Below are 25,702 nucleotides of genomic sequence, written 5' to 3' on the forward strand. Positions count from 1 at the left end.
AATCAATTCACTCTATTGATTATTCAGTGAAGTGGACGGCACTGAGACTCACTGCTGTGGCTTTTTTATGGGGCAGGCAAGTGTCATTGCAGATATTACACAGCAGCCCTCGGCTCATCTTTGCCCCGAGAGTATATTTAAATGATTGTGAAATGATGGATTCAGCCATTTAACATGTTGCAGCTACCACAGTCTCCTTTTTTACTATAATGTTTTTATAGTTATAATAGTTCTGAGTATAGATCAGTGAAAAACATTTGATAAGGTTTTAAGGTTGACATGAAAACCACAACTATTGTTTTATAACTTAACATTTAAAGACTATATTATTGTAAAAGTCCTTCCTTTATTATTGACGAACATTTATGATCTAGGATGAATTTCTCTCCTTGATGAAGTAGGAGAATTCAAACCAGCCAGAATGAAATCTGGCTCAGACGTTCATGGTTCCCAAATGATGAATCGTAAATTGCGACCCTGGTGATCCTCTGACTTTCTTTTACCGACATGAGGATCTCATTTTGTTTTATAAAAGGTCAATTCTGCACAAACTATGGGAAAGAAAAAACTGTTAAAAACATGTTGTAATGTGATGATGTCGCCATTGATGGAAATTATATTGTGACAGTTATCGTTACTGTTCAGCTCTGGATTTAAGTGATGACAGCTTTTCCCAAATGAAACCATGTGGTTCCACAGGGGCCAGTTAACAGTGATGATAGCCTCAGTGTTCTGGAGCTTTTGGAAACACTGCTCAGCTGCTGAGATGAGTTAGTTTTGTCAGTCTGCCAGTGCGTCCCCCCCACCCTCCTCCTCCTCCCGCCCCTCCACGTGCTCAATGGGGTGGAATATGTCCGCATGAAGCCATGAGGCCATCTGGTGACGCGGAACAAGTGGCATTGCCAGAAAAAAATTAAAAAACAGGGAACCTAATCCGGCCTCACACATGCCGCGCCTCACATTCCGGCTCAGGCCTGAAACAAGTCGATCGGAATCTGTCACATTCATGAGACAACTGCTCCCAAACCTCATCCCCCAACAACAACAACAACAACAACAGCATACAACGACAAATAAAACAACAAGAAGTAATACAACACCATCAACAACTAGTAAGACAACATACAAAAACAACAGGGGACAAATCACTTTGATAGATAGAAAGACAGACATAGATAGATGGATATATAGATGTAAAGATAGATGTAAAGATAGATAGATAGATAGATAGATAGATAGATAGATAGATAGATAGATGAATGAATGAATGAATGAATGAATGAATGAATGAATGACATATAGATGGACGAAGGGTTAGATTGATAGATGGATAGCTGGATGGATGGATGGATGACAGACAGACAGACATACAGACAGTGAGACAGATAGATGGATGGATGGATGGATAGAGGGAGGGAGGCAGGGATAGATAGTACAGTACCATATGCGCACGTGAGCGCGCCGCCAGCCATGCGTAAACAGGCCACATGTGTGTGTGCGTAAACTTAACTGGACGCGACACTAATAGATTTAGTGTGCCCCCCCTCCCTCTAATCTTCAGACTGACATGATTATAATTGTTCCCGCAGTGAGCGATGGATAAAACCAGGATCCATTCTCTCTGCACGCGGATGACAGATGACGAGGATACAAAGGGCTGTGTGCGCGGAGACATCACCGCTGAGGGATGAGGAGGGAGATGGGAGAGTGCGCCGAGGAGGCGAGGGAGGAGTTTTCCCTCCAAGATGAGGCCAACTAAAACAAAATTGGTCGCCGGCGCATGTACCGTAGATTCCACACACACACACTAACACACAAACACACACACAGACAGCAGAGAGGGAGGGGAGAGAGGAGAGAGGATGGGGATGTGGTCTGAGGAGCAGCTTCTCTCGCTTCACGTTACCTCACCTCCCTGTGTGAAGCTGTGAAGCGGTGATACAGGCTGCCTGTTTGTGTTCCTCTACATTTTAATATCTGCGTCTTCATCACCATCACCTTCATCATCAGCAGCAGCAGCAGCAGCATCATCATCATCTGTAACCATGTCGGACTCTGAGGACATGACGGAGTTCGCCAGCATCGTGGAGCGGATCGAGCGAGGCGAGGTGAGTGAGTCCCCCCCCCACACACATCAGGGGATGATTTACGGTTCTTTTGACAGCAGCGGTCTGTGTGTCAACATGTGCCCGAGATCAGCAGCGCCGCGCCGGCCTGCAGAGCTGTCAGGGGACGGAGAGGAGAGAGGAGAGGAGAGGAGAGGAGAGGAGAGGAGAGGAGGGGAGAGGAGAGGAGAGGAGAGGAGAGGGAGGCTGACAAACCCTCACCTCTGCCTATTCTATTCTATTCTATTCTATTCTATTCTATTCTATTATTCAAACATAATTTACTAGATATATTCTGATATTGTCACATGATCTGACTGAGGGTGTTTTCTGTTGAATGACTGTGTGTCTATAGTCCGATTCACAGTCGGATTCCCCTTTGAAACCTATTCAATTCAAGTGGGCTCCATTTCACCTCATATAGCACCAACTTATATTGTGAATTTACAATATCAATGTAAAGAAATCGATTCTATTCTATTCTATTTCTTACACATTATTTACTATATATATTCTGATATTGTCACATGATCTGACTGAGGGTGTTTTCTGTTGAATGACGTGTCTATAGTCTCACAGTTTTAGGTACAAGCCTCTGCTAATATAACACCTAATTAAGCTTCCATTTACAATATACCCTCACAAAAGGCTATTTAAGAAAATCTATTGTATTCTTCTTTGATTAATACATGTATTTTTAATGCATATATTCTGATTTTGCAACATCATCTGACTGAGGTCATTTTCAGTTGAATGACCATGAGTCTATATCCACACCTTTTCTACTCTACTCTACTCTACTCTACTCTATTCTATTCTATTCTATTCTATAAACATATAAAGGCCAACAGTTATGTGTATGCCTCGTCCATTGTAATTATATTAAAACCTATTTAATACATTTAAAAATATATTAACAATTCAGCCTGTATTTTACATTATCATATATTGTAGTATAAAGTAAAAATATACCTTACAAAAAAACATATTCTATTCTATTCTATGCTATAAGATGATTTCAATTGTATGAATAAACTAGGTGGATTTCAATTCTATCAACCATTTAGCCTATACATCATAGCCTATTGTAATATGATAGTAATATTGTTCTGTTCTATTCTATTCTGTTCTATTCTATTCTATTCTATTCTATTCTATTCTATTCTATTCTGTTCTGTTCTGTTCTATTCTGTTCTGTTCTATTCTAATCTATTGTCAGCTGCAGGTCTCCATTAATGCCAAAACTATGCCTCAACAGTTCAACAGCATTGATGTAATCTCATATATTTATAGCTGCTATATTGTTTAACATGATATTATTAAGTACTTATCGTACTTTAACTGTATTCTGATGTGGTAAGAGGATCTGAGGGTTTTTGGTTTACACAGACTCATCCATTCTCCATTCTATTTTGTGTCGGGGCTTTGTGGCTTTAAGGCATAAGCTTCCCTTCTATTCTTGGGAGAGGAGAAAACGTGAACATAAAGAGTTTAATTAGAGGCCTCGGTTGCTGCGTGTGTTGGTAGTTCGATAGCGCTGCAGGCTGGATCACAGACTCTTGTCAGTATGTGGGACACTTGGCAGCAGCTGCGTAGTTGAGGCAGGGCACTCGGTTACCGAGGAGGTGTGTATGTGTCTCCATGGGGAGGAGGTCTTTACCCTTTTCACCTACTGCAGTCTGACATGACGTGTTGAAATGCAGCTCCCCTGCTCGCACAAGCTCCCACATTCATCCAAGCATGTATGTGCTGTGTGCGTGTGTGTTTCATGTGTGTAATGAAAAAATGGAGCAGACTGTGCACAAGATTGATTAACTGGCCCGGCCACAGTTGCTGAATTCAGTGATATTTTAAAATTAGAATCAAGCCTCTATTGCACAGTCAGCAACAAGGTTTACTCTTATCTCTGTAGTGTTCATTTAAAATACCAAATAAACAAGAACACAGTGGTCTTATTGTGACAGATTCATTGTAGGGTCCCTTTCTGTAGGTTAGACACTTTGTATTAACAACACTCGCAGCGTTTTAAAAATGAATATAGTGTGTTTTAAATTTGGAATTGTGTAAAATAGATGTATTCAGTGGATTTAGACCAGGGTTACATCGTCTGTGGAAATGCACCACATACTATGAAGTTGAGTCTTAAAGTTTGATTTGTCCAATAAACAGTAACTGCTTCTTTGTAATGCTTTGTTGTATGTCCAGCAAATGTAGAGGGGGAAATGTAAGAAACCTGCTCAAACACTTGCATTTTTCTGAGCAATAAGGATGTTTTAGCGATTGTTTGCAAACAGTTGCAGAAAGTAGATATAAGATAGAAATCTAGAACTAAATGGGACCTCTGTTATTTACTGAAACCTGACATTGTTTTTAGCCAACAAATGACTCAACAGAAAGATGTCTGCAGTGCCCTCAGTGACGTCTGGGCCAGTAGATTAGATCAAACATTTCACTCCATTCATTATGCGCTATAAGCTATAATTTACAAAGTAAATTAATTGCAGCTCCCTTCCAAAACTCCCCGAAAGACGTTTCATGGTCCATTTTGTTCTTTAACCCGAACATTGTCAGGTTGACCTGATGGGAGGCCCAGTGTGCAATTAAATGAACTGCAGACCTTAACATGGCCACTGCTGCAAGTGACTAGCAGATAATAAATCTCCTTTAATAATGGATCAGACATTAATAGAATGGTGAATGTAAAGTGAGCAGAAGTCGTAGCTTTCACGGGCCCCTTTTGTTATGTATAGAAACCTTGTGTGAGGGGCGGGCATGGTTGCTCACTGTTGGACCAGAGACTCTTGAAAACCTATAGCTACCAAATTTTATATAAATATAAAGCAGGATTTAGTGTTAAGCTTCAGACGTTATGTTTTAACCTTATAGTTTTAGTACTGATTCAGTTCCATCAGGCCAATCTCATTGTTCTACTCTGAAGGCATTTGGGTTTGAGATCAAAAGATGGTCAAGAGACAAGAGTTACAAATTCCACCTTTTACTAACGTCTGTTATTTTTATCAAGAGAAACAGCCTACGACATAGCAGTGTTTTCAGAACCCTCCCATTTTTACGTGAGCAAAAATATTGGAACATGTGGCTGAGAGGTACCACTGAATAGATTTAAACGTCTTCTCCGTTCAGTCTAATTCATCGACTTGCGACTGTCGGTGAATTGCAGACAATTTCGCTATGACTTCAACAGTATACTTAACAGGCTCTCTATAGGCAGGCTATGGTGATTAGCAATGTTAGCATGCTACCACTAACCTAAACCTGTGAATCTTACCAAAAACATCAGCTACACATCAATTCCTGTCCCCTCCTCCTCACCACCCACCTCTCCTCTCTCCACCATTTCTGTCTTTTCAACCCCACCGGTCGAGGCAGATCTGCTCACGCAGTCTAGTTCCAGCAGAATCCAGATTCTGCTGGATGTTTCTTTAAGGGGAGATTTTTTATCGCCACTGTCAAGAAGTGTTTGCTCATTGTCCAAACATTATGGTTTCTCCTTATTGTAAGGTGTCGACCTTACTATATTAAGTGCCTTGAGATTATGTAAGTTGTGATTTGGTGCTATACAAATAACAGTGAATTGGATAGCTAATATGCTAAAGATCGGCCTGTTAGCGAGTGAACATTTTGCTAAAACTCAAACAATAAAGAACAATATGAGCTGGTTGATCCATAGACTGGATATAAAGATGGACGATGCAGCTCCACTATCCAGAAATGAAGCCACGCTATCGAATATGAATGTTTCCATCTTGTGAGTCTGTGGAGTCGCGTGATCAAGGGACGGAGCCGCGGTGGCAAAGTCCCACTGATATACCCGCTCGTCCAGGGATCTCTAGCCCCGGCTGAAATCTGAGTTTCCCCTGAAGTTCCCCTGTCCTGTCTGTAGTCTTTAAAAAAATAAAAACGAGTCACTTACTAACAATACAAACAATAAATATGACAGTTTGTTAGAAACTTTTACTTTCTGAGCTTTTTTGAAGTACACTATGAGTATAATTTTCAAAATATATTTAATGATGTGTGGCTTTGACTTAAATGCGCACTTTATCTGACACTCATCTGACACGTGAAAACCTAAACATACATCAATTTGACAAAAAGGCAACCACCTAATGTGACAGACACCTTTAAAGCCAACCAAATACTGTGATGTGTACTGTAACTCCCATGTCCCAACCCCTAACATGGAGGAGGCAGGATTTATGACCCAGTCTGCAGCCAGCCACTAGGGGGCGATCTAGACGCTTTGGCTTCACTTTAGGAGAGCAAATGTCATGTCTTGTTTACATGTTTACATACACTGTATGTTTTGATCTCCTCCATATTAGTGGTTGGGACATACAAGTTAAAGTACACATCAAAACAAATTTATCATACTGCAGACGGCCACTAGGGGGCGATACAGACGCTTTGCCTCCACTTTAGTGCAGCAAACGCCATGACGTCCATCTTTAAATACCCTCCAGGCTTGAATCTTTTCTTACATATTGATGTCCCTCGAAACCACATTCAAACCAGTGCCTGTTGGAAGCAAATGCCGTTGGATTAAGGACGTAAATTTAGTTTACGTGGAGCACTTGAAAGCAGCAGCAGCAGTTCCTATGGAGACCACCCCCCTCTCTCTCTCTCTTTCTCACACTCCCCCCTGTTGTCTTTCCACCCCCTGTGTGTGTGAGTGACTGTCAGTGTGTGTGTGTGTGTTGAATGGGCTGCTGATTCACTACAGCTCTCTCTCTCTCTCTCTCTCTCTCACTCACCCTCTCTCTCCCAGCAGCTGCGTCTCTCTATTTAAAATCCCTCCGCCGTCCTGTCGGCATCTCCGGCTCCGCTCCCACAGAAGTTGCGCTGGTGTTTCTGGACGAGAACCAAAAACACTAAAACTCAAAAAAGCGTCGGTTAATTCAGTTTAGGAACCGGGAGGCTTTTATTCTCTCCCTCAGCATGTCTGCGGAGAAGAGGCGTAGCAGCAGCGGCACCGCGGCGGTAAGTGAAGCGGGAGCCGGGCAGGATTCATGGAGTTCGTGGGGGGAAGATGATTTTAAAAAAAGAAGTAGTTTCTCTGTAGGTTTCGTCATTGTTGTGCCACAGCTGCGTGCGGACATTGTTAAAGTCACTGTGTGTTCGGTGGAGTTGTGTGTCCTCCTCACTGAGTCCAACTCGTTGTTTCAGTCTGAGGACAAACAGCCTCTTTCTGTTTTAACTTCCTCCAACTCGCTGCTTATTGTCCTTTAACACGTGTGCAGCCGCTTCTCTCACATTAGTGCGACACACATTTATTCATTTAGCAGGTTCCACTCACAGGTGGAGTCGAGGGGCTGAGCAGGGACTTTAAAGAGACAAGAGACACAAGTAAAAGAGACAGAAAGAGACAAGGTGTCAAGAAAACTAAGTTTAAAAAGTCCAAGAAAACTATTTAACACCAGAACGGACACATTCAAACAAATCACAAGCAAAATAAAATGGATTAGAAAGTAGTATAAAAGAGGTGGACAAAATAAGAGGCGAAAGTAATTTAAAAAATCACTAACATTTTAAAAATTAATTTGTAAAAATAAAATATAATGGTGGTATGAGCTTGTTAGAGACTCTTGAGAAGTTTGAACCTGGTTTTAAAAACTGCAGACACAGGCAGGACTCACACCTGAGATGATTGAAGCCCTTGAATAATGTGACCACAGGTTCTGTTCCTGGAGCTGTGGAGAAACGTTTTCCAAACGTGAGCTGCTGTTTCACTGTTAAAGTCTATATTTAGCCGGACATAATCCGCTCTTATGTAATGTACTAGAAACATGGTAAAGACTCCAGTGTATGGATGTTGTTGGGACTCCACTGGTGGGTTTTCTCACTTGCATTGAATGTAGAATGAATAAAAGTGGCTCCTGAATGTACACATCTTTTTTTATAGGCCATTTTATTCCTCCTCTGACACAGCAAAATGTTGTTTCACAGCTTGAAGCGAAGACAAAAGGTCTGTTTTAGCTTCATCTAAAGATCTTTTAATAATGGGTTGTTGTTCTTGCGATCAAAGAAAGCTGTGTCCTTCCTCCGAACACTGAAACCTGTGTTCACCTTCTGCTCCTTTGTGTTTTTTAAAGGAGTTGGGTCAATTTAAAGCCATTTAACAAGTGTCGCTGGAAGATGAGGCCAAAAATGATATCAAGACAAAAACGTTAAGCAGATATCAATAATCATCAGGATAAATGTCACATTATTTCTGTTGACTGATTTTTGAGTGACGGTTGTAGTCTTAACATGTATTGCTATTGGATAATATGTTATGTTAAAAATGTTTTCACCCCTGTCGGTTTGTATGTTTGTTTATATGCAAGATTATGCAAAAACTACTTGGCGGATTACCAAGAAACCTGGTGAAGGGATGCAGTATGACTCAGGGAAAAACCCTTTGAATTTTGGTTTGGATCCCGATTTTTTTTTTTTTTTAGCACTTTCTTCAACATTGCAAGATAGTAAGTTGGGAATTATTCATGGTTCTTGATGGGGGGGGTATAAGGCATTTTTAGGGGACTGATATCGACGAGTGCAATGTGGTGCAGCTTGATTTGAATTTGCTATTGGGCCTTAGCGGAGGTTTGTGCTCTACTGAGTGCCATTCTAGTTCATATTGCTTTATTGCCCAGACCTAGCCGGGCGTATACAACACATTTCAGTAACCACATCTCCATCACCAGGTGCCGATCAAAAACATCGAGAGGGAGCTGATCTGCCCGATCTGCAAGGAGCTCTTCACCCACCCGCTGATCCTGCCCTGTCAGCACAGCGTCTGCCACAAGTGTGTCAGAGAGCTGCTGCAGCTGAACTATGACGACTCTTTCGATGCCGGCTCCGAGTGCTCCATGCCGGGCAGCCCCAGGTCCAGGGTGCCCTCCCCCTCCATGGAGAGGCTGGACAGGCTCGTGAGATCAGGTGGGTCTCGGGGTAAGGCAACACAAACATTTATTCCCAATTGTGTTCTTTGCAGGCAGGAATTTATTGTGAACAGATTGGTGCAGGGACCGTGGTTCTCCAAGGTTAAAAGCATTTCACAATGGCTTGTTGAGGCATTAACAGGAACTGTGGGCCGTCAGCCTGATTGTCTCAAGGTGTGTTACATGAGGTGATGGAAGCTAATAATCAGGCTATTGCGTCACAGGAAGTGCATCTATCAAACGGGTCTGTAGCCATTTACGATCGCTTCAGACAAAGGCAGTTATAGTTTTGTCAGTAATGTTAACTTCCTGTTTTATTGTCTTCCTCTGAATTCCCGCAGCTTCAGTTTTTAGCTCTGATGTCATCTCAGCTGCTGCCCTCAACAGGTTTCAGTGGCTTGATCCTGGAAATTACCTTTTATAGAGAGGGAGCTTTAAAAACATTCTCTCATGTAAGAAAATATGTTATAAGAACTGAAGTCCATTCTCAGTTCCCTCAGAAATATAATGGGTAGTGCCACTGTGAAAAATATATTTTCATGAACCTATAGCTAATGCAAATGTAGGGTTGCCCATGAATAGGCTCATGGAAATGGAGCAAGACTAAAAAAGCACTATTGTATGATGTCTGGGTTTTATTGCAGTGCAGACGCCGCCCCTCCTCCCTCCTGTCCTAGATAAACTCCAGCACACATTAGATGATTTGATAACTTTACCTCTCAGGCATGACATTGTCAGTCAGTAACTTTCTTTCAATCCCGTCTGTTTTTACAGGCTTTATTAATGAGCCAGCAGACAAACTTGACAAGCTGTACTTTTGTCTAGAAAAGACATATTGACAAGCTCCCTCAAAGCCTGATTGTCTCCATTGTCTGTCTCTTGTGGCCCAGGGGCATCAAATATCCCCCTCAATCATGCAGGGGCTTATGTATTCGTTGGAAAATGTTTTTAGAAGAGAGACAAGTGTCTATCATTTCCACTTGATCTTAAATCAGATATTCAGGTGTAGATGTGTTTGAACAAAGCTGAGCTGGAGCGAGGTTAGAGCTGTGGTTCGGTGGACAGTGGGTGGGGTGCAGGTTGCTAAATTAACTTGTCGCATTATTTTTAAGTTCCCTGCAAAACATATGGCGCTGCTGCAGCCGAGCTAAACCTTAAATAGCATGGAGGTACAGTGCTGCTTTTCTGAGTGCTTTGGTTTACAGGACGTTTCCCTAAAGATCTCTACAAGGGGCCTCATTTATAAAATGGTGCATAGGATCAATTCTAAAAGTGTAATAAATTACAGCCCTCCTAGAAACGTGCGCCCATGGATTAGCCTCACATTCGGCCTGCTTCACGCCCACGTTCAAGGATAGATAGGTGATGCAAAGCACCTATTCAATGTCGAGGCAGAGAAACGAGTCGGCCGATCAATGTTTCTTGTGGTGTACTGCGGCAACAACTGAGAGGAAAAGCAAGAATATTCATATTTCTGACACAAAAATGGAGGTTTCTGAATGTGCGAGGACTGTGACTGGATTTATTTAAAGACTTACTAATTTACACAATCCATATGTGCAGGTAGTGACGATCTGAGAGTGTCTATATTAGCCACCACAGTGTCTCCAGTGCAGTGTATAATTGTTCTGTTCTGCAATAATGCTTTTTTAATTAATGCTTTTTGACGTCCCTGCAGATTTGTTCAAACAATGGTGATAATTTAGCCTCATTAACATGGCTGAGGGGAAAAGGAGCCAGTTTAGTCACGCTGCCAAACCTTTCAGAATCCTGGGACATTGTCGCATTTCAACAGCTGCGGTTCACTCCACAACTGACCATAAGTGTCAGTAGCATGGAATTTGATATGAGATTTTGCCCACGTCCTTAACAATTGAAAGAGCTAGGCTCACTAGAAGCCAGGGCTTCTGTACAGGTGCGCACATTCTCCTGTTTGTTTTGAGAGATCCAAACTTTGTGTCCATGCAGAGATTATACATGAGGCCCCAGAGCTGTGTCCAACTTCCATACCACGTACTAATCCTAAGAAGATTATGTTTACTGGAAAGTGAAAAAATTTAGTATAACGTACAGTGTGCATATTAAAAAACATGATTTGGAGTTTACTGTTAGTCTGCACTGCAATGCACAAAAGCTCTTACTGGCATTTAATGCTGGTGATTTGCACATATAGCAACTTTTTTCAAAACCATTTTGTTCTGTACAAAAGCAATACTGGTATTTAGTCTTGTAGATGCTGTATATAATTTTGTCCAATGGAAGTGGGACACAAACAGCTGCTATATCACTGACTTTAAATGTTTTATTTTTAACATTTTTAGGTTCTAAGTGTTCAGTAGCTGAGTCTCAAATCCATACTACACTTATTGTTAGCAGATTTTGACTTTGTGTTTTCATACTGGGAAACCAACAATATATACTTACTGTATGCACAATTAAACAAGCATTGTATAATTTCTTGTGAGTACAAATCTTGTTACTTCAAACTAGCTCATACACTACTGTTTAGTATGGATTTGGGACACAGCAAGTGAGTTGGTGCTACCTGGTATCATTTCACTTGGACGCCAAGTAACCTCGGAGCAACACTGAGAATGTGAACCAGAGGCTGAAAAGATCCCCAGAGTACAGTGACGGGAGCTATTCAGCCAGGGTTCAGAACCACAGCGACTGGGCTCTCAAACACAGCTTCTCTCATTCAGACTCACCCCCCTTCAACCTGAATGAGTTCATTCTTCACTGGCAGGACTGCGTCTGTTGACTCAGGAAATAATCAAATCCTGCTTTTGAGTAAACAAATCTCCCGCCAGTTTGTGCACAAGGGCAGCTCTTATACTCGGACTTCATGTAAATTGATGCACAATCTTTTTTTTTGTCACTTAAACTTGATTTTAATGTAGTGTCTCCAGGCTCAGTCCTTTAACATGAACTAATACAGGATCATGTACAGCTGGAATTCCCTTTGGGATTATTCGGCAAATGTGCTCCTTTTGTTAAGTGCATTTACTGAGCAGATTATACAGCACAAGAATATTTAAGATGCTTTTGAAGGACGTTATGAACCTTATCTCAGGAACAGAACACCAAAGCAATTCTGCCGACCGCCCTTAACACTGGGAGATCGGATCACTGGTAGTCATGGTGACACAACCTGACTGTTGGGAATGAATGAGGGATTAGGTGAAGAGAGAGACAGAAAAGACTTAAGGCTATATTTATCAGTGTGCAGCTTGGACGAGCCTTGCTGTGCTGGGGCAGGGGAAGCACACTGAAACTCCATCAACTCCATCTTTTATGTTACTGGGGCTCAAACGGGGCATGGTGCATTTACGTACAGCTAATCCTTGACAAGTGCACTTTTAATTTGGTGAAAGTTCTCATTAAGGAACAGTTTGGCATTTTAGCAAATGTGCTTATGCTTTCAACATTTAAAGATTGTTACCACTCATGTACGTATCGTTGTCTCACAGCACACGTAACAACATCTACTGATTAATCACCTAAAAGCTGTAGCTTTGGTCAAGTGAATATCTACTTAGCTAAAAGGCTTTTCTGCATAATCGTTTTAGTTTTAAAATGCCATTTAAAATGTATGAGCATGAATGTAGTTGTAGTCAAAACCAACCAAATTTCAATCATAAATCCAACCCTTTTATCACCTGTAACTCTGAATATGTTAAAGCTGCATAGAGGTGACTTTTTAATATTTCCAGGTGACTTGTTTCAAGACATGTAGAGGAGCCTTACATTTGCACTTGATGACCACTCCTACATTATCATGATTAAAGCCTGAGGCTAAAGCTGCATGTTCAAGAGGATCGCTTTAGTGAATCAAACACTGAACTGTAAAAGCCTGGTAGCTGTGCTGCTGGGATGTTTTCACCTTCAGACTGAGCCAAATTAGCTGTTTCCAGTCTTAATGCTTATTAAAAACTAAGCAAATTTCTCCTGGGTCTAGCTTCAGTAGCGTACAGACATCAGAGTGGTTTTGTCCTCATCTAACTCTCGAATAACCGAATTTCCAAAAATGCCAAACTATTCCTTTTAATACAAATTGCAGTTATATTGTATTTATTCTTCCAAACCATTTTTAATCCTAAATCCCGTTAAGTTCAGTTTTTGGTTTCATGGCTTTGTGCTCGAACGTCGACTGTGTTAATGCACAAGTCAAGGCTTAATTGTACTCATCACTGACTGTATGTGTATTTTAAACACTGTTGTGTATTTCACTTGGAACTGCAAGTTCTTATTTTACTTTTCAGTTGTCTTTTTCTCCAGTGTCATGATGTTTTTCAAAAAATGGTTTCACACCTCACTCCACGTTATGCATTGTTTCATTTTTCTTGTTGGTCTCACCTCACTTCTCTGTTCATTGCTTGCAGCCACAGTGCGAAGGTCGTTTGGAAGTCGAGGTAGACGCGGGCTCCGTGTTTTGAGTAGCTGTAGTGAGTACAGTGTTACCAGAACCCCTGTGAAACCCTAGTTTGGTTCTACCCTTTTCTCTACCTAGTCTACTTTAGCCCTCGCAACACGACCATACAAACTCACACCACCAGTTGGGTATAAAACGATTTCTTTTATTTTTTTCACGAGCGTTATTGTTTTTACTGGATCTCAAGTTGAAAAGAAGATTAAGCTTTTGAAAACACTTAATTCTAGGTAATTATAGCAGAATGGCATGTGCCACTTTCAAAAAACATCCTCTGAGCATAAAAGTTGATTTATTAAAGGCACAGAAACCCAGATTCCCAAAGATGGTGAAAAAGGCAAAATGCTTCAGGTAATTCTCATCTGCCATATTCTTGGCAAAACTGTGGCCTTCAAGATGGTTAATAAAAGGAGTAGAAGAAGAGGGAGGAACAGTAAAAACCTTAAAGCGATGATGTGTCCGCATATGTGGAGGCCAACAAGAGCTGGATGGAGAAAAGAAGGACGAGCAAGAGTTAATGGGAGTTAGAGTCCTTGACAGGGAGCAAGTGAAAGGACTCTTTTTTTCAAAGTGGATGTTTCCTAGGAGTTGAAGTGTTTGTGTTTGTACACTATAGCTAAGCTTTGCATTCATTTAGTCAAACATGAAGGCAACTAAAGCAGCTTTATAGCAACAGAACTAAAGGTCTCTGTTTCAGAGTTACACTCACGTACACACTCTGAGGGAAAACCTACAATATGTTTGGGCTTGCTAAGATTCTTAACTGGCTTTTTCTGATTGGTATCTTTGTGGCTTCAGGCTGCTGTTTACGCTCTACTTAACAATCATCGCTGTTTGAGAAACAGAATTCAGACCTGTTTCAGCGTATCTAATCATTTTGCTCATGATGAATTGAGAGGTGTCAGACTGCTGTCCAAGTAAAACAAATACTAAGTACAGTTTCTTCTTTTTGCTCTGAATACATCAACTTGTGTTCAACATGCTCAGTGGATGTTTTAAGACTTTCATTATCTTCTCTTTTTAAAGCACAGAGGAGCGTCTATGTGGAATCTCCTGAAATAATTGATGGCTGTAGGATCTACCTATTACCTATAATAGCAAACAATGAAATAGGATGAGTGACAATGTAATTATAAGCCCTACGTGATTAATCATTCTCCAGCCTTTCAGCGACTAAATTATTGTTGGATTCGAATTTTATATTTGTATAAGAAATATGGAATTTTCTGGAGAAGATAATGTTAATACAAATGTTTCATCTAATAACAAACCTAAACAAAAACATGCCACAGATTTTTATTTATGCTTTAGAAATAAAAATAATTCAATGATAAAGTGGACAACAAGTCGTTTAAGTATTTATCAAAATGTTCAGTCAATTGTGCAGACATCTGATCACATTTACGGTGGAACTTTATTAGACACATTGACACCAATATTCTGATATTAACCCAATGATGACACTATACCATGTAAACTAAATTCTGAATAATAAGGGCAATCTTAGAATAAGCAATATTCCAATTAAGACATGTTAAGTATCCGTTAGTTGCATTATGTAGACATGTACACATCTTAATTGAGTCATAACCTCCTATTTAACTTTATACAGCATTTTGCAACATCGACATGTCGGCAGTGATCAACTGCTTGATGACACATTTCCTTAGTTTGAATGACGCAGTGCACGTACTGACCTGAGTCATAATCACAGACTATGCTCTGTAACAGCAAAATTAATGGCATATTCTATTAGCAGACCTTGTAAACATAATCAAAATAATGTCTTATTCAGAATACGATCAATGGTCTGAATATTGGCGTAAATGTAGTGTCTGTCATGACTGACTGAAACATAAATGCTGCATCAGGTGAATCATCAAACTGTGTCTTTTATAGATGTGTGCAGGAGAGGGGCCAAGCCCTTTTTACACAGGCAGAGCGCAGCAGCTCTGCAGTGACTCGTCAGTTTCTGCCTTTGACTCTGCCTCCCTCTGCAGCTCCGCAAAATAGACACACAAACGCACACACGCGTTTTGCCGCAGGCATCTGTCTGCTTCTTCTTTGCTCACACCTGCTGTTCTGACCAGAGAGTCTGAGTCACTGTGCTGAGTCCCAACACGACACACATGAGTGAAGACTCGTACTTGGCGTCTTCACCAGGTTAGAAACTGGCTTCATCATTCACTGGTTTACGTGCTGAGGCTTCTCTTTTCATCCAGTGACTTCACTTGTCTTAACAAGACCATGTCACCCTCATCACCATCATCAGATTAATTTCATCATAACGTTACACCTGAATTTCACATTCGCCTTCAGGTAGGAAGGGCAAACCAAACTCATTAGTGCAGTTTATTCTCCGATCAGACGGATTCATCCTCCAGGTCGTAAGCTGTCCGTGCACTGTCATCTTCAGTTCTGCTCACGTCACACGGCATGCACATGGTTTCTCACATCACGTAGTTTATGTTTGCTGTTCTGCCACTGCTTTTCCCTTCTGCTGCACCTTTTTTTTGCAAAGTGCTGTTTTGCAGTGCAGTAGCTGTAACGTATCTTCGCTTACCTGAGGAGTGTTTGATTTAATTTTCAGGTCCTCGGAAACGGAGTGGAAATACTGGCTTGAAAACTGAGATAAATCCAGCACTCCTCGGTTCCCCTGTCCCCCAAAAACGTGAAGCCTTATTATTTATCTTTTCTTTCTGCGTGTGCTGGCTTTAATTGTCTGATCAGTGTTTTACAGACCCTGCTTGCATCTGTGATGTGACCTTGTGTAACCACCTCGTGTCCCCATGTTGCTGCCTTGTTAAGATGCTGCTGCTGCATCAGTAACAAGCACAATGATGTGGTAAACTCTTGAAAGTAGCGTTGCTTTAAGAGGAGTTGTGTCGTCTTGTGAATATAAGTGTTTGTGCATTGAACTGGACACGAGTTAATAGTTGAATTTTATTTTTTCAAACTTTTGGTTCAGTTCTACTTCAAGTTAATTCATTTTGCCTGATTTTAAAAATGTTTTGTCATATTTTTATTTTCGTATCCATTTTTTAAAAACTAGATTAATTTCCTTTGTCCAGATCATTGTGAGCACTTAAGTACTACTCATGTAAAACATTGAATGACTTGAAATGTAAAATAGATTTCTCATAAGTCCCTATTAGCTCCAAGGATGCTATCCTCCCCATGACTTCCCCTGTATCTCATCACTCATTCTTCCCCAGTACTTGGATTGTCTCTCTTCCTGGACCCCTGAATGACGACTGCTCGATCTGTTGCCTGTACTTGTGTTTTGCTCCATGCACCCACATCTCTTATTGAGTAGTGGTCATTATGGAAATAAAGCACAAAGGGAGACATGCTGAGGCTCTATTGGTGAAAGCGTGACATTTTCATACAGGCCATCAAAGGCTTTCTCTCCTTAAGTGAATGCCGATGATGTAATGCTGCTTATGTGAAACTCGGCCCAGTTGAACATATTTTCCCCTGCCCATGTTAGATTCTTAGAATTTTTTTCCTTCACTTTAATTTGAAGTCAAAGAACATTGTTGTTCACGTGTCACAATAGAGCCTCAGGCAAGATTAGAAACTGGGTGACTCAAGGCTATGAAATGTTGCCCTTTCTCTTTTCTCACTTTTTCCACTTTTGCTGGCTCTTCTCCAGGCTCTATCTCATCCCCAGGGTGGCGCAGAGGGTCAGTGACTCCACGGGTCACCGCCATCCCATGCCCCGGCTGCCAGCATGACATCGAACTTGGCGAGCGCGGCATCAGCATGCTGTTCCGTAACTTCACCCTGGAGAGCATTGTCGAGCGCTACCGCCAGGCCGCCCGCGCCGCAGTGGCGATTATGTGTAACATCTGCAAGCCTCCCCAGCTGCAGGAGGCGACAAAGAGCTGCATGGACTGCAAGGCTAGCTACTGTAACGAGTGCTTCAAGCTGCACCACCCCTGGGGGACACCCAAAGCTCAGCACGAGTATGTCGGCCCCACGACAAACTTTAGGCCCAAGGCAAGTAACCTTACCCAACTTCTTTTTCAATAATTATCTGTAACTAATTATGTTCATTAAGTTGGACTGTGAACCTTCTCCAGGGATAGGTTGTCACATGAGTCTTAAATAAAGCTTATCTGATTCATTGATCCACTTCCAAGTCTTGTTGAAAACCTGAGCTGCTTCTGTTTCTCTGCGTCTCTGTTTCATTTCCTTTTGTTGATCAAACGGACGTCTCAAGTCCAGCAGTAAAAAAAAAAGTGCTGATTTAAATTCTTTTTTTTAGACACGTAAGGAAATGGCTCACAGAAAACTGTCTGGGTACTTTTAAAGTTTTGACCATCTTCCTGTTTCACTTCAGCTGCTTTTTGATCACTGAAGTGTTCAAGCAACATGCAGTAGATCTGTGCTGTCAAGCGGATGTGCTTATGCATTTATTGGTCTAATTTGAACTCTCATGTTCTGTTGCGTATCCCAGGTGCTCATGTGTCCGGAGCACGAGATGGAGAAGGTGAACATGTACTGCGAGGTCTGCAGACGACCCGTGTGTCACCTCTGCAAGCTGGGAGGATCCCACGCCAACCACAAGGTCACCTCCATGAGCAGCGCCTACAAGATCCTAAAGGTGCAACAATCAGACACTGTTACACTCTGAGAACGTGTGTGTGTGTGTGTGTGTGTGTGTGTGTGTGTGTGTGTGTGTGTGTGTGTGTGTGTGTGTGTGTGTGTGTGTGTGTGTGTGTGTGTGTGTGTGTGTGTGTGTGTGTGTGTGTGTGTGTGTGTCGGTTGAATACACTGGACTTTGTTTTGTTATCTGTGATGACTAACGCAATACAGGCTTATGATAACAAGGATTAAACTGAGCTTGAACACAATGTTAACAAAGGCCTGACATAGAGTTGTGGCCAAATCAGCCTTTGTCAAACAGCCAATAACAACTATTTTGTGATTTTTACTTAGTAGGTTTTAAATAGAACAAAATGCTGTTATTCTTTATGTATATTAGCAATATCTGTAGTGTACATATGGAATCCTTCAAGGCAGGCTGATCCTCTGGAGTTCAGTCGTTAATAGGTTTGCAGAAGTGCATTGAATAATCTGAAAGTGAAAAAACATCTTTTGAGATGATTAAATATCTTCCTTCAGCGGGATTAGGTTGTGCCATATTTAATCTATTTAACAACACCTTTAAGAGGGGGGGGGTTTAGTTGTGCTGTACCGCCCACTGACTGGATCAGTCTGTCTTTGTTGCAAACTGAAACCCAGGCTTGATGACTGGGTTAAAAGTGATTGGCCTTGCATGAGGTAAACCAATCAGTGGAATTGATTTCAATCAGATTGAGTGTTAATGTATGCACCGACAAAAGTCAGGAGTTGTCAGATGATGTTGTTGCTATAACGTCACTAAGCAACACAATAGACATCTAAGCATTGACAGAAGATTTTGTGTCACATATGTTGAATAGTAATTTAATCTCCCTGTATGAGCGTTTCCAGCTCAGTGGACTTGATGGCGGTTCAGCAAGTGTGTTTGAAATTCAAGCTGCTGGTCTGTGTTGACCTAAACACTTTGATGCTTAATATTTAATGAGACCATTTGTTCCCCTTGATTTTGTGGGCATTGTATTTTCAAATTGTTGGAAGATACAAACTGTTCTGGAAACCTTCGTCATTCAGAATGTAGTTTAGTTTCAGTTGCTCTGAACAGAAATGCACTGTCACAGGCTCTCACTCTGCATCTGTCCTGAAGTTCACATCAGTCGGGGAATACTGCAAGTTGCAGCTACAGTTGTTAATATTGTAATATGAGTGAAAAATTATAGAACGAAATTCCTTGTCATTACAGAGGGGTTTTTTTTAATTAAGAAACAATTGTGTTGGTGCTTTGACACAAATCAGTTAAAGAGAGAAATGAACAAATAAGAACTATTATAAACATATGACTTATGTTAGAGATGTTTCCTCCAATGCTGTGTCATGCATCGGCGAGTCCTTAAATCTATATGTACTGATTCGATGCCACATGTTTAGAGTGTCTGAGTTTAGCCCAGATTAAACTGCAATATTCTTTCCCTGGAAATCATTTCTTCTTCGCCTCTCCAAAACAGCAGCAGCGATGTACTGCCACTGGCGAGTATTGCTTTTAGACTAGCAAAGATTAAGTGATGTCTGGTAGTGTAGAGTTTGCATGAGCTAGTTAAAATGTGAGCAATTTGGCGAAATATTTCACACTGGAAAGTCTCACAAGTCAAATGGTGACGTGTAATCTTGTGCTTCAGTTTCAAGCTATTATATATGATTTATTTGTTTCTGTTCTTTTTCCATTTTGACCGTCACACTAGATAAACAAAGATGTTCTATGGCATTTTTCTTTGTATGTATTTGTGAAGCTTTAAATGCACTGCTATCAGATTGGTACTTGGTACTAGCCGATCCAAACTCCTGGTATTGAGAAGGGAAAATGTTATCAGAACATCTCTAAGTCATGTAGGAGCAGATGTCTGGGCAATGTGAGCACATAAGTAGGGATCAGTTAAATCCCTCTCTATTCATTACACTAACGCATATTTTAAAGGTGTTTCTATGTTTGCAGTGTTATTAACAGATGTCCCTTCAGTCCCGATCGTGTACAAAAGTCACATTATTTGTCATCTCGGTGCTGTGTTGATGTGCACGTGCTTCAGATATTACGACCATGTGAAACCAACTGCACTCTCAATGCTGCTGATCTGTTCTCCCACCAGGAGAAGCTGGCCAAGAGTATCCATTACCTCATCAGCAAAGAGGACCAGGTCAGGACTCAGATTACTGATCTTGAGCTGCTCATCAGTCAGACCGAGGTGAGCGAGCTAAGTCATGTTGCCGACATTCCAACATCCTTTTTATCTCTACATCCCAAACGTTTTATAGTACGAGTTTAGAGTTTTATTTTCAAAATCTTTTTCATTTATTGCTTCATTTTATGCCCTTGTTCCTTTTTTATTGTCAAGAGTTCTTTTTTAGTTTTCTTATTTACACTCCTTGTATTCAATCCAAGATATAAATCGTTAACTTTACACGCAAAAGGACTCCTTTCATTTTCCATTTTTAGATCCACCTTTTCAGGGCTCTATGCTTCCTTGTTAAGGACAATCCTCAGTACTTCTATTAATATTTCTAATTAAAGTATTCCCCTACCTTGTGAAAAAATGCTGAATCACATTTTATTCCCCCTTTTCCACACAGTTGTAGGTTGTTGAAAGCAGAATAAAAATGTGTGTTAATCCTTGTACTGTGAACACTTCTTACTGGATACAAATATTTACATAGCTTTCTAAAAACCAGTCTGTGTGTGCGAATGAGGAAGGGCATTAAACAAACAGTATGCAAAACACAAAACGAAAGAACACAGGCTTTGTTCACTAGTTCCCCTCACACATATTTGGGTTTCAATTTGCTTATGTTGCCTTTTAACTTTGATGCTGACCCTGCCTGTATCCACACTTTTCTTTATTTGTAAGGGCAGAGAATAACAAAGAAAATCCATCTGTTGAAATGACCCTGTCAGAGACGATAGAGATGCTGTGAAATGACCTCAGCAGTTCTCACCAGACATCCTCAGAATATGTCTGACCTTATACAGTATATTCATACAGGGAGGGATATGTGAAGAGACTGATTTGCTTTGCACAAATGAATAACACTATTCTCTCCTTCTCATAGGACAATGGCCAACTAGCAGAGCGTCAAGCCAATGAGCACTTTGAGCGTCTGTTTGAGACGCTGCAGGAGAGGAAATCCGAGATGCTCAGATCCATTGAACAGTCTCGTAACCGACGCCTGAACCATCTCAAGACCCAGGTATAAAAATACCAGGACTGAATTCAGTTACTATTGATTCCGATATACACATATCATCACTCATCCTTAGCAGTAACTAGGATAGAAGATGCAGTTAGGTTGACTGGAATTAAATAATGCAATTGTGTTGTATTGATATTCCCCAGGTGGAGGAGTACCAAGGCATGTTGGAGAACAGTGGTCTAGTGGGCTACGCTCAGGAGGTGCTGAAAGAGACGGACCAGTCCTGCTTTGTACAGACGGCCAAGCAGCTGCACCTCAGGTACAGCTGGGGGATTGACGTTATTATTGTTAAAAATCGATACATTTATTGAAATCTTAAATCGGAGGATGGGTGTGGCCCAAGTGAAGGAGTGAGACACATGACAAAGCGCAAGATATAGAAGCTAGTGTTTTACAGTTCAGTTTACACAGTGCAAACTGCACTAATCGGTCATATAATAATAATAATAATAATAATAATAATAATAATAATAATAATAATTACTCATAATATTGATGCAGCTTAACAATAATAACCTGATATAAATGTATTGCAGAAGCTAAACACTATTATTTAACAAGCTCCACAGTTGAAGACTGTTATGACTCATTTTGTGTATTTCACATCCATGATTAGAGGCACCGTCCTGCTTCCCAGTGGATTTATTCATTAGGATTTTGTCAGTTTGAGTGTTGACCATCAATCTGATTACGTGTTTGAGGAAGTGGAGTCTGTCAGGAGCATAAAAAAAGCCACGTACACTGATGTTACTAAAGTCGAGGGCAGTTAAAGAGAGGCTGGTGCTGCCGTGTCCACTCAGGGCTGCGTAATGGAGAGTCTTCTGCTCCAAGCTGACTAATTGATCTCCATTAGCAGCTTTAGATTATCAGGGAGCCTTTTTACTCCGGAACATGATACTGGTGCCTGTTTATTTTTCCCCTTTCAAGAGATTTGAATCCTCTTTCACTTACAAAAGACAAAATAAATATAGATTAAGTTGAATGATTAGAATTATGATGGAACAGTTATGATGAATTATGAAGTCTGCCTGCAGTGAATATTGGTCCTATTTTGTGTCCTTGGTAAATAACTTTCAGTTTTCGATCAGCTTTCAGTGATTCATCGGGTTTTGTTGGACTTGTGTGTTTTCAGGATCCAGAAGGCCACAGAGTCTCTGAGGACCTTCCACGCTGCAGCCGACCCCTGCTTCGATGAGTTTGTGCTGGACACCTCCAGAGAAGAGACTCTGCTCAAAGAGATGTGCTTTGGTGGAGGTATGACTTTTTTATTTCAGATAAATGGTGCGAGGTGAAAATGAACATGAATCTCTGAAGATTAAGATGCAGTCTTTGTTCACATGTCCTCTGGACCATGGTAAAATGTGGCTGTATCATATACAGCCCAGCCATTTCAAAAGGTTTAACAACTGTTATTCTTTCTCTTTAGCATGTGACAATATGACTTTAATAAGCAGTTTTTTGCACATGCACAACCCTGTGAAGTGTGAACTGTGCTGTGCTAAAAGGTCAGAGGTCATCTGTCGGCAGCTAAATTGGATAAACGGGTAGAATCCTGGATATAGTCAAAGTGGATTTTGCAGCTTTGTTCTGGTCTGCTGATTTACAAAGCTTGTTGTGTAAAGGTCTGCTCAGGTAGAAGGTTCCCAGGGAAGACACAAAGCACACGTTTCTGATTGCTCTGACACACGGCCATATTTTATTCAAATAGCAGCAACCTTCATGTGCTCAATGATATGATTCATCATACTACATAAATTTCACTAATTCTTCTAATGCAAAAAAGGGTAATGTATATTTTAATAGTTTGTCAGGTGATGGAACATAGTTTCCTTTTGTGAACTCTTAATTTTACTTTCATAAATCTACTTTTAAATTGTATTTATTTTGAAGACATAGCTCAATGATCTGTGAAGTCTGAAGTTCTTGTTAGGTTCAAAAATGTAACAGCAAATGCAACAACATATGATCAAATAATCAATGAAAAGCTTCCACGAACAAAGATCAAAGGTTTGCAGATAATCGACCAGGTTGCAAAAAAGAATCAATAAATTCAGAGCGTCACTGAATGATCAGAGGAAACATCAGAACAAGTGACTATCTTTGATATGAGTCATGAAGCAGCTGGACTGATGCAGTTTATGGTCAAAACGCAGATGATCACTGTCTTTAACTTGGCTCTAATTCAATGTATATACTAATCTATAGCTGGAGAATTCTACATACTATGCGATATACATTTATTTTCATTATATTAGTAAAAGCAGAGCATGATGATCCATTTTTTAAATGCTTTGTCAGTGACTTCATACAGCTAAAGCTTGTTTCAAATCCCTTCAGTGTGGCTCATACCAATGTGACAACACAATGATGGTCAACACTGCTCCAACAGTGGGTTGTGACATGTTCAGTCACAGCGAGTCGATAACAGTTGAGGGTTGTTTTCAGTTTATCAGTGCAAGTGATAAGCTGGTCAGTGTCGATGCAAAGTAAAGTGTTGAGCAGCAGCTTTGCTTCCAGACTTTATCCTTCAAAAACATGTGAATATGTGAGAGTTTAAATGCCTGAGATGAACCTGAGGTCCCTGTTGGCTCAGAGCCATCATCCCCCAAGTGGACGCAACCCGAACTGACAGTTGTTGCCGTTGGTGACAAACAAAGCTGAGAGTAACGTGAGCTGTGGCCTTTTGTTGCTTCGCCGGAGAGAGCCCGCTGTTAGTTTGTTTAAAATCAGTGATGTGAGCTTCATCTCACAGGCTCCATGTGTCTGTTCCTTCTGAGTGACTCGTCAAAAAGAAAATCATTCTATCAAAATGACAGTGGAGCTGATGGCTTGATGAAGGAGCTGCTTGAATTTTACTATGTTCAAGACAAATGGTTATTTCTTAATGGAGAGAAAGTGAATCTGTTATGGTATCAAATATTCAACAGATGCCGTGAATAAAAGTTTGATTATAATAAGTACGGAAACAAGATGCCTTTGCATTGTCTAAAACATGCTTATCAGATTTAAAAGGAGAAAATCATCTTATTGCTGAATTGCTATGTATCTGATATGAAACTGATGTATCATTTATTCTCATGTCCATTTTTGTCATAAACATTGAACGTGTGAAAATAAATCTGCACATTCAAATCCTCACACTACTGAATTTTATTTGATTAAACAATATCCCGAATTGACCATCATCATGATTAAAACCCAAATAATGAATCTAGTCAGTCCTCATCTTGGGCTTGAATAGTCACCATGTTTGCTTCTTTGAATATTGATTCTCTCATAATGCCCTTCCTGCAGAAAATGGGTTTTTCATATAAAAATGATCCTAAGTGAATCACTGCGGTCTCCTTTTTGGGAAAGTGCTGTATGCAGCAGTTGAGTGGGGTGGCAGCCATATTGGTGTGTCTTTAATCTAAGTGGCCTGCGGGAATTAATGATGCTCTTAGTCTGATTTTAGACAGAGAGAGAAGAAGAGAAGCGGTGGGGGCATTCATATATTGCAGTGATTTCATTGAAGTCCTGGCAGCCGTGAAGAACCACTACAGTGTTTTCCAATAGTGCCCCTAAGCCCTGATACAACCATTATACAGGAAACTGAAAACGCGTTTATGTTTTGTTCAGTGTCTGAACTGAATGTAAACCTCTTTCTGTTGTCCGTCTTCTGCTCAAGTGTCATAGAAAAAAAACAATGTTCCATCGTCAAGTCTTTACAATGATTGCCAGCCATCTTTATGATGTATAATACTGTCTTTATTGAATTTCGCTCGGTGCTACAGCTGCTCCATGTTTCTGTGCGTAATCTCTTCCTCTCTCGGACAACGCTGTAATTGTGTTCTCCCATGTTCCCCCAGCTGTGGCCCTACTGCGGGATCTGACCCCAATGCTCAGCTCTCAAGAGCCTTTTCAAAGGCTGTGCTGTCAAGTGTAAATGCCCATTTGTGGTTCACTTTCAAGTTGGAGGTTCCCCAAAACGTCTGCTGAGAAAAGCTCTTCTGTTATCCGTTTTCCACTTGCACAGGATACAATGACTTTGGGCAGATTATAAAGACAAAACATGATATAGGTTCTGTTCTGTCACAGTTCCAGATGGGGCAGAGGGATGAAAATGAACACAAGAGGAGACTGTTCACTGCAGTGTAACTTGGTCTTGGTGCTGCATGTATGGGCTCAATAGTGATGGGTCTTTTGTTGAAGCTTGAGGGGCTACGACCTTCTGTGCTGGAGGCCTGACTGCTCCATTTGGTCCTGGCCTTTGGGTCCATCTGTTGGAAACCGGCGTAAATGACTTCACTCTGAGACAGAAGACATGATCTTAAATCTGTTGTTGAAGGGATTAGGATGAAAGGAATGAAAGTCTTTACTCAGGAAATTAGATTTTGTAGATTATTTGCTCAGCAGAGTTA

At 40.8% G+C, this 25,702-nt stretch overlaps 1 protein-coding gene across 3 annotated transcripts in view; it reads left to right on the forward strand.

Moving 5' to 3' along the window:
* Positions 1-1,805: 1,805 nt before the first annotated feature.
* Positions 1,806-25,702, forward strand: part of trim36 (tripartite motif containing 36) — a 33,087-nt gene continuing 9,190 nt past the window's right edge. Inside the window, exons 1-10 of one of the 3 annotated variants that reach the window (XM_047341334.1) lie at positions 1,806-2,108; positions 7,077-7,103; positions 8,810-9,044; positions 16,066-16,146; positions 17,131-17,477; positions 17,938-18,084; positions 20,204-20,299; positions 21,162-21,299; positions 21,446-21,561; positions 22,435-22,556. In XM_047341334.1, the coding sequence (XP_047197290.1) occupies positions 2,046-2,108; positions 7,077-7,103; positions 8,810-9,044; positions 16,066-16,146; positions 17,131-17,477; positions 17,938-18,084; positions 20,204-20,299; positions 21,162-21,299; positions 21,446-21,561; positions 22,435-22,556 (1,372 nt within the window). In that variant the 5' untranslated portion in view covers positions 1,806-2,045. Of the gene's footprint in view, positions 2,109-7,076; positions 7,104-8,809; positions 9,057-13,428; positions 13,492-16,065; positions 16,147-17,130; positions 17,478-17,937; positions 18,085-20,203; positions 20,300-21,161; positions 21,300-21,445; positions 21,562-22,434; positions 22,557-25,702 lie in introns of all 3 variants that reach the window. The other 2 variants (XM_035166056.2, XM_035166057.2) reach the window with 2 other exon arrangements.

Source organism: Hippoglossus stenolepis, chromosome 9, assembly GCF_022539355.2.
Source record: "Hippoglossus stenolepis isolate QCI-W04-F060 chromosome 9, HSTE1.2, whole genome shotgun sequence".
Lineage (NCBI taxonomy): Eukaryota > Metazoa > Chordata > Actinopteri > Pleuronectiformes > Pleuronectidae > Hippoglossus > Hippoglossus stenolepis.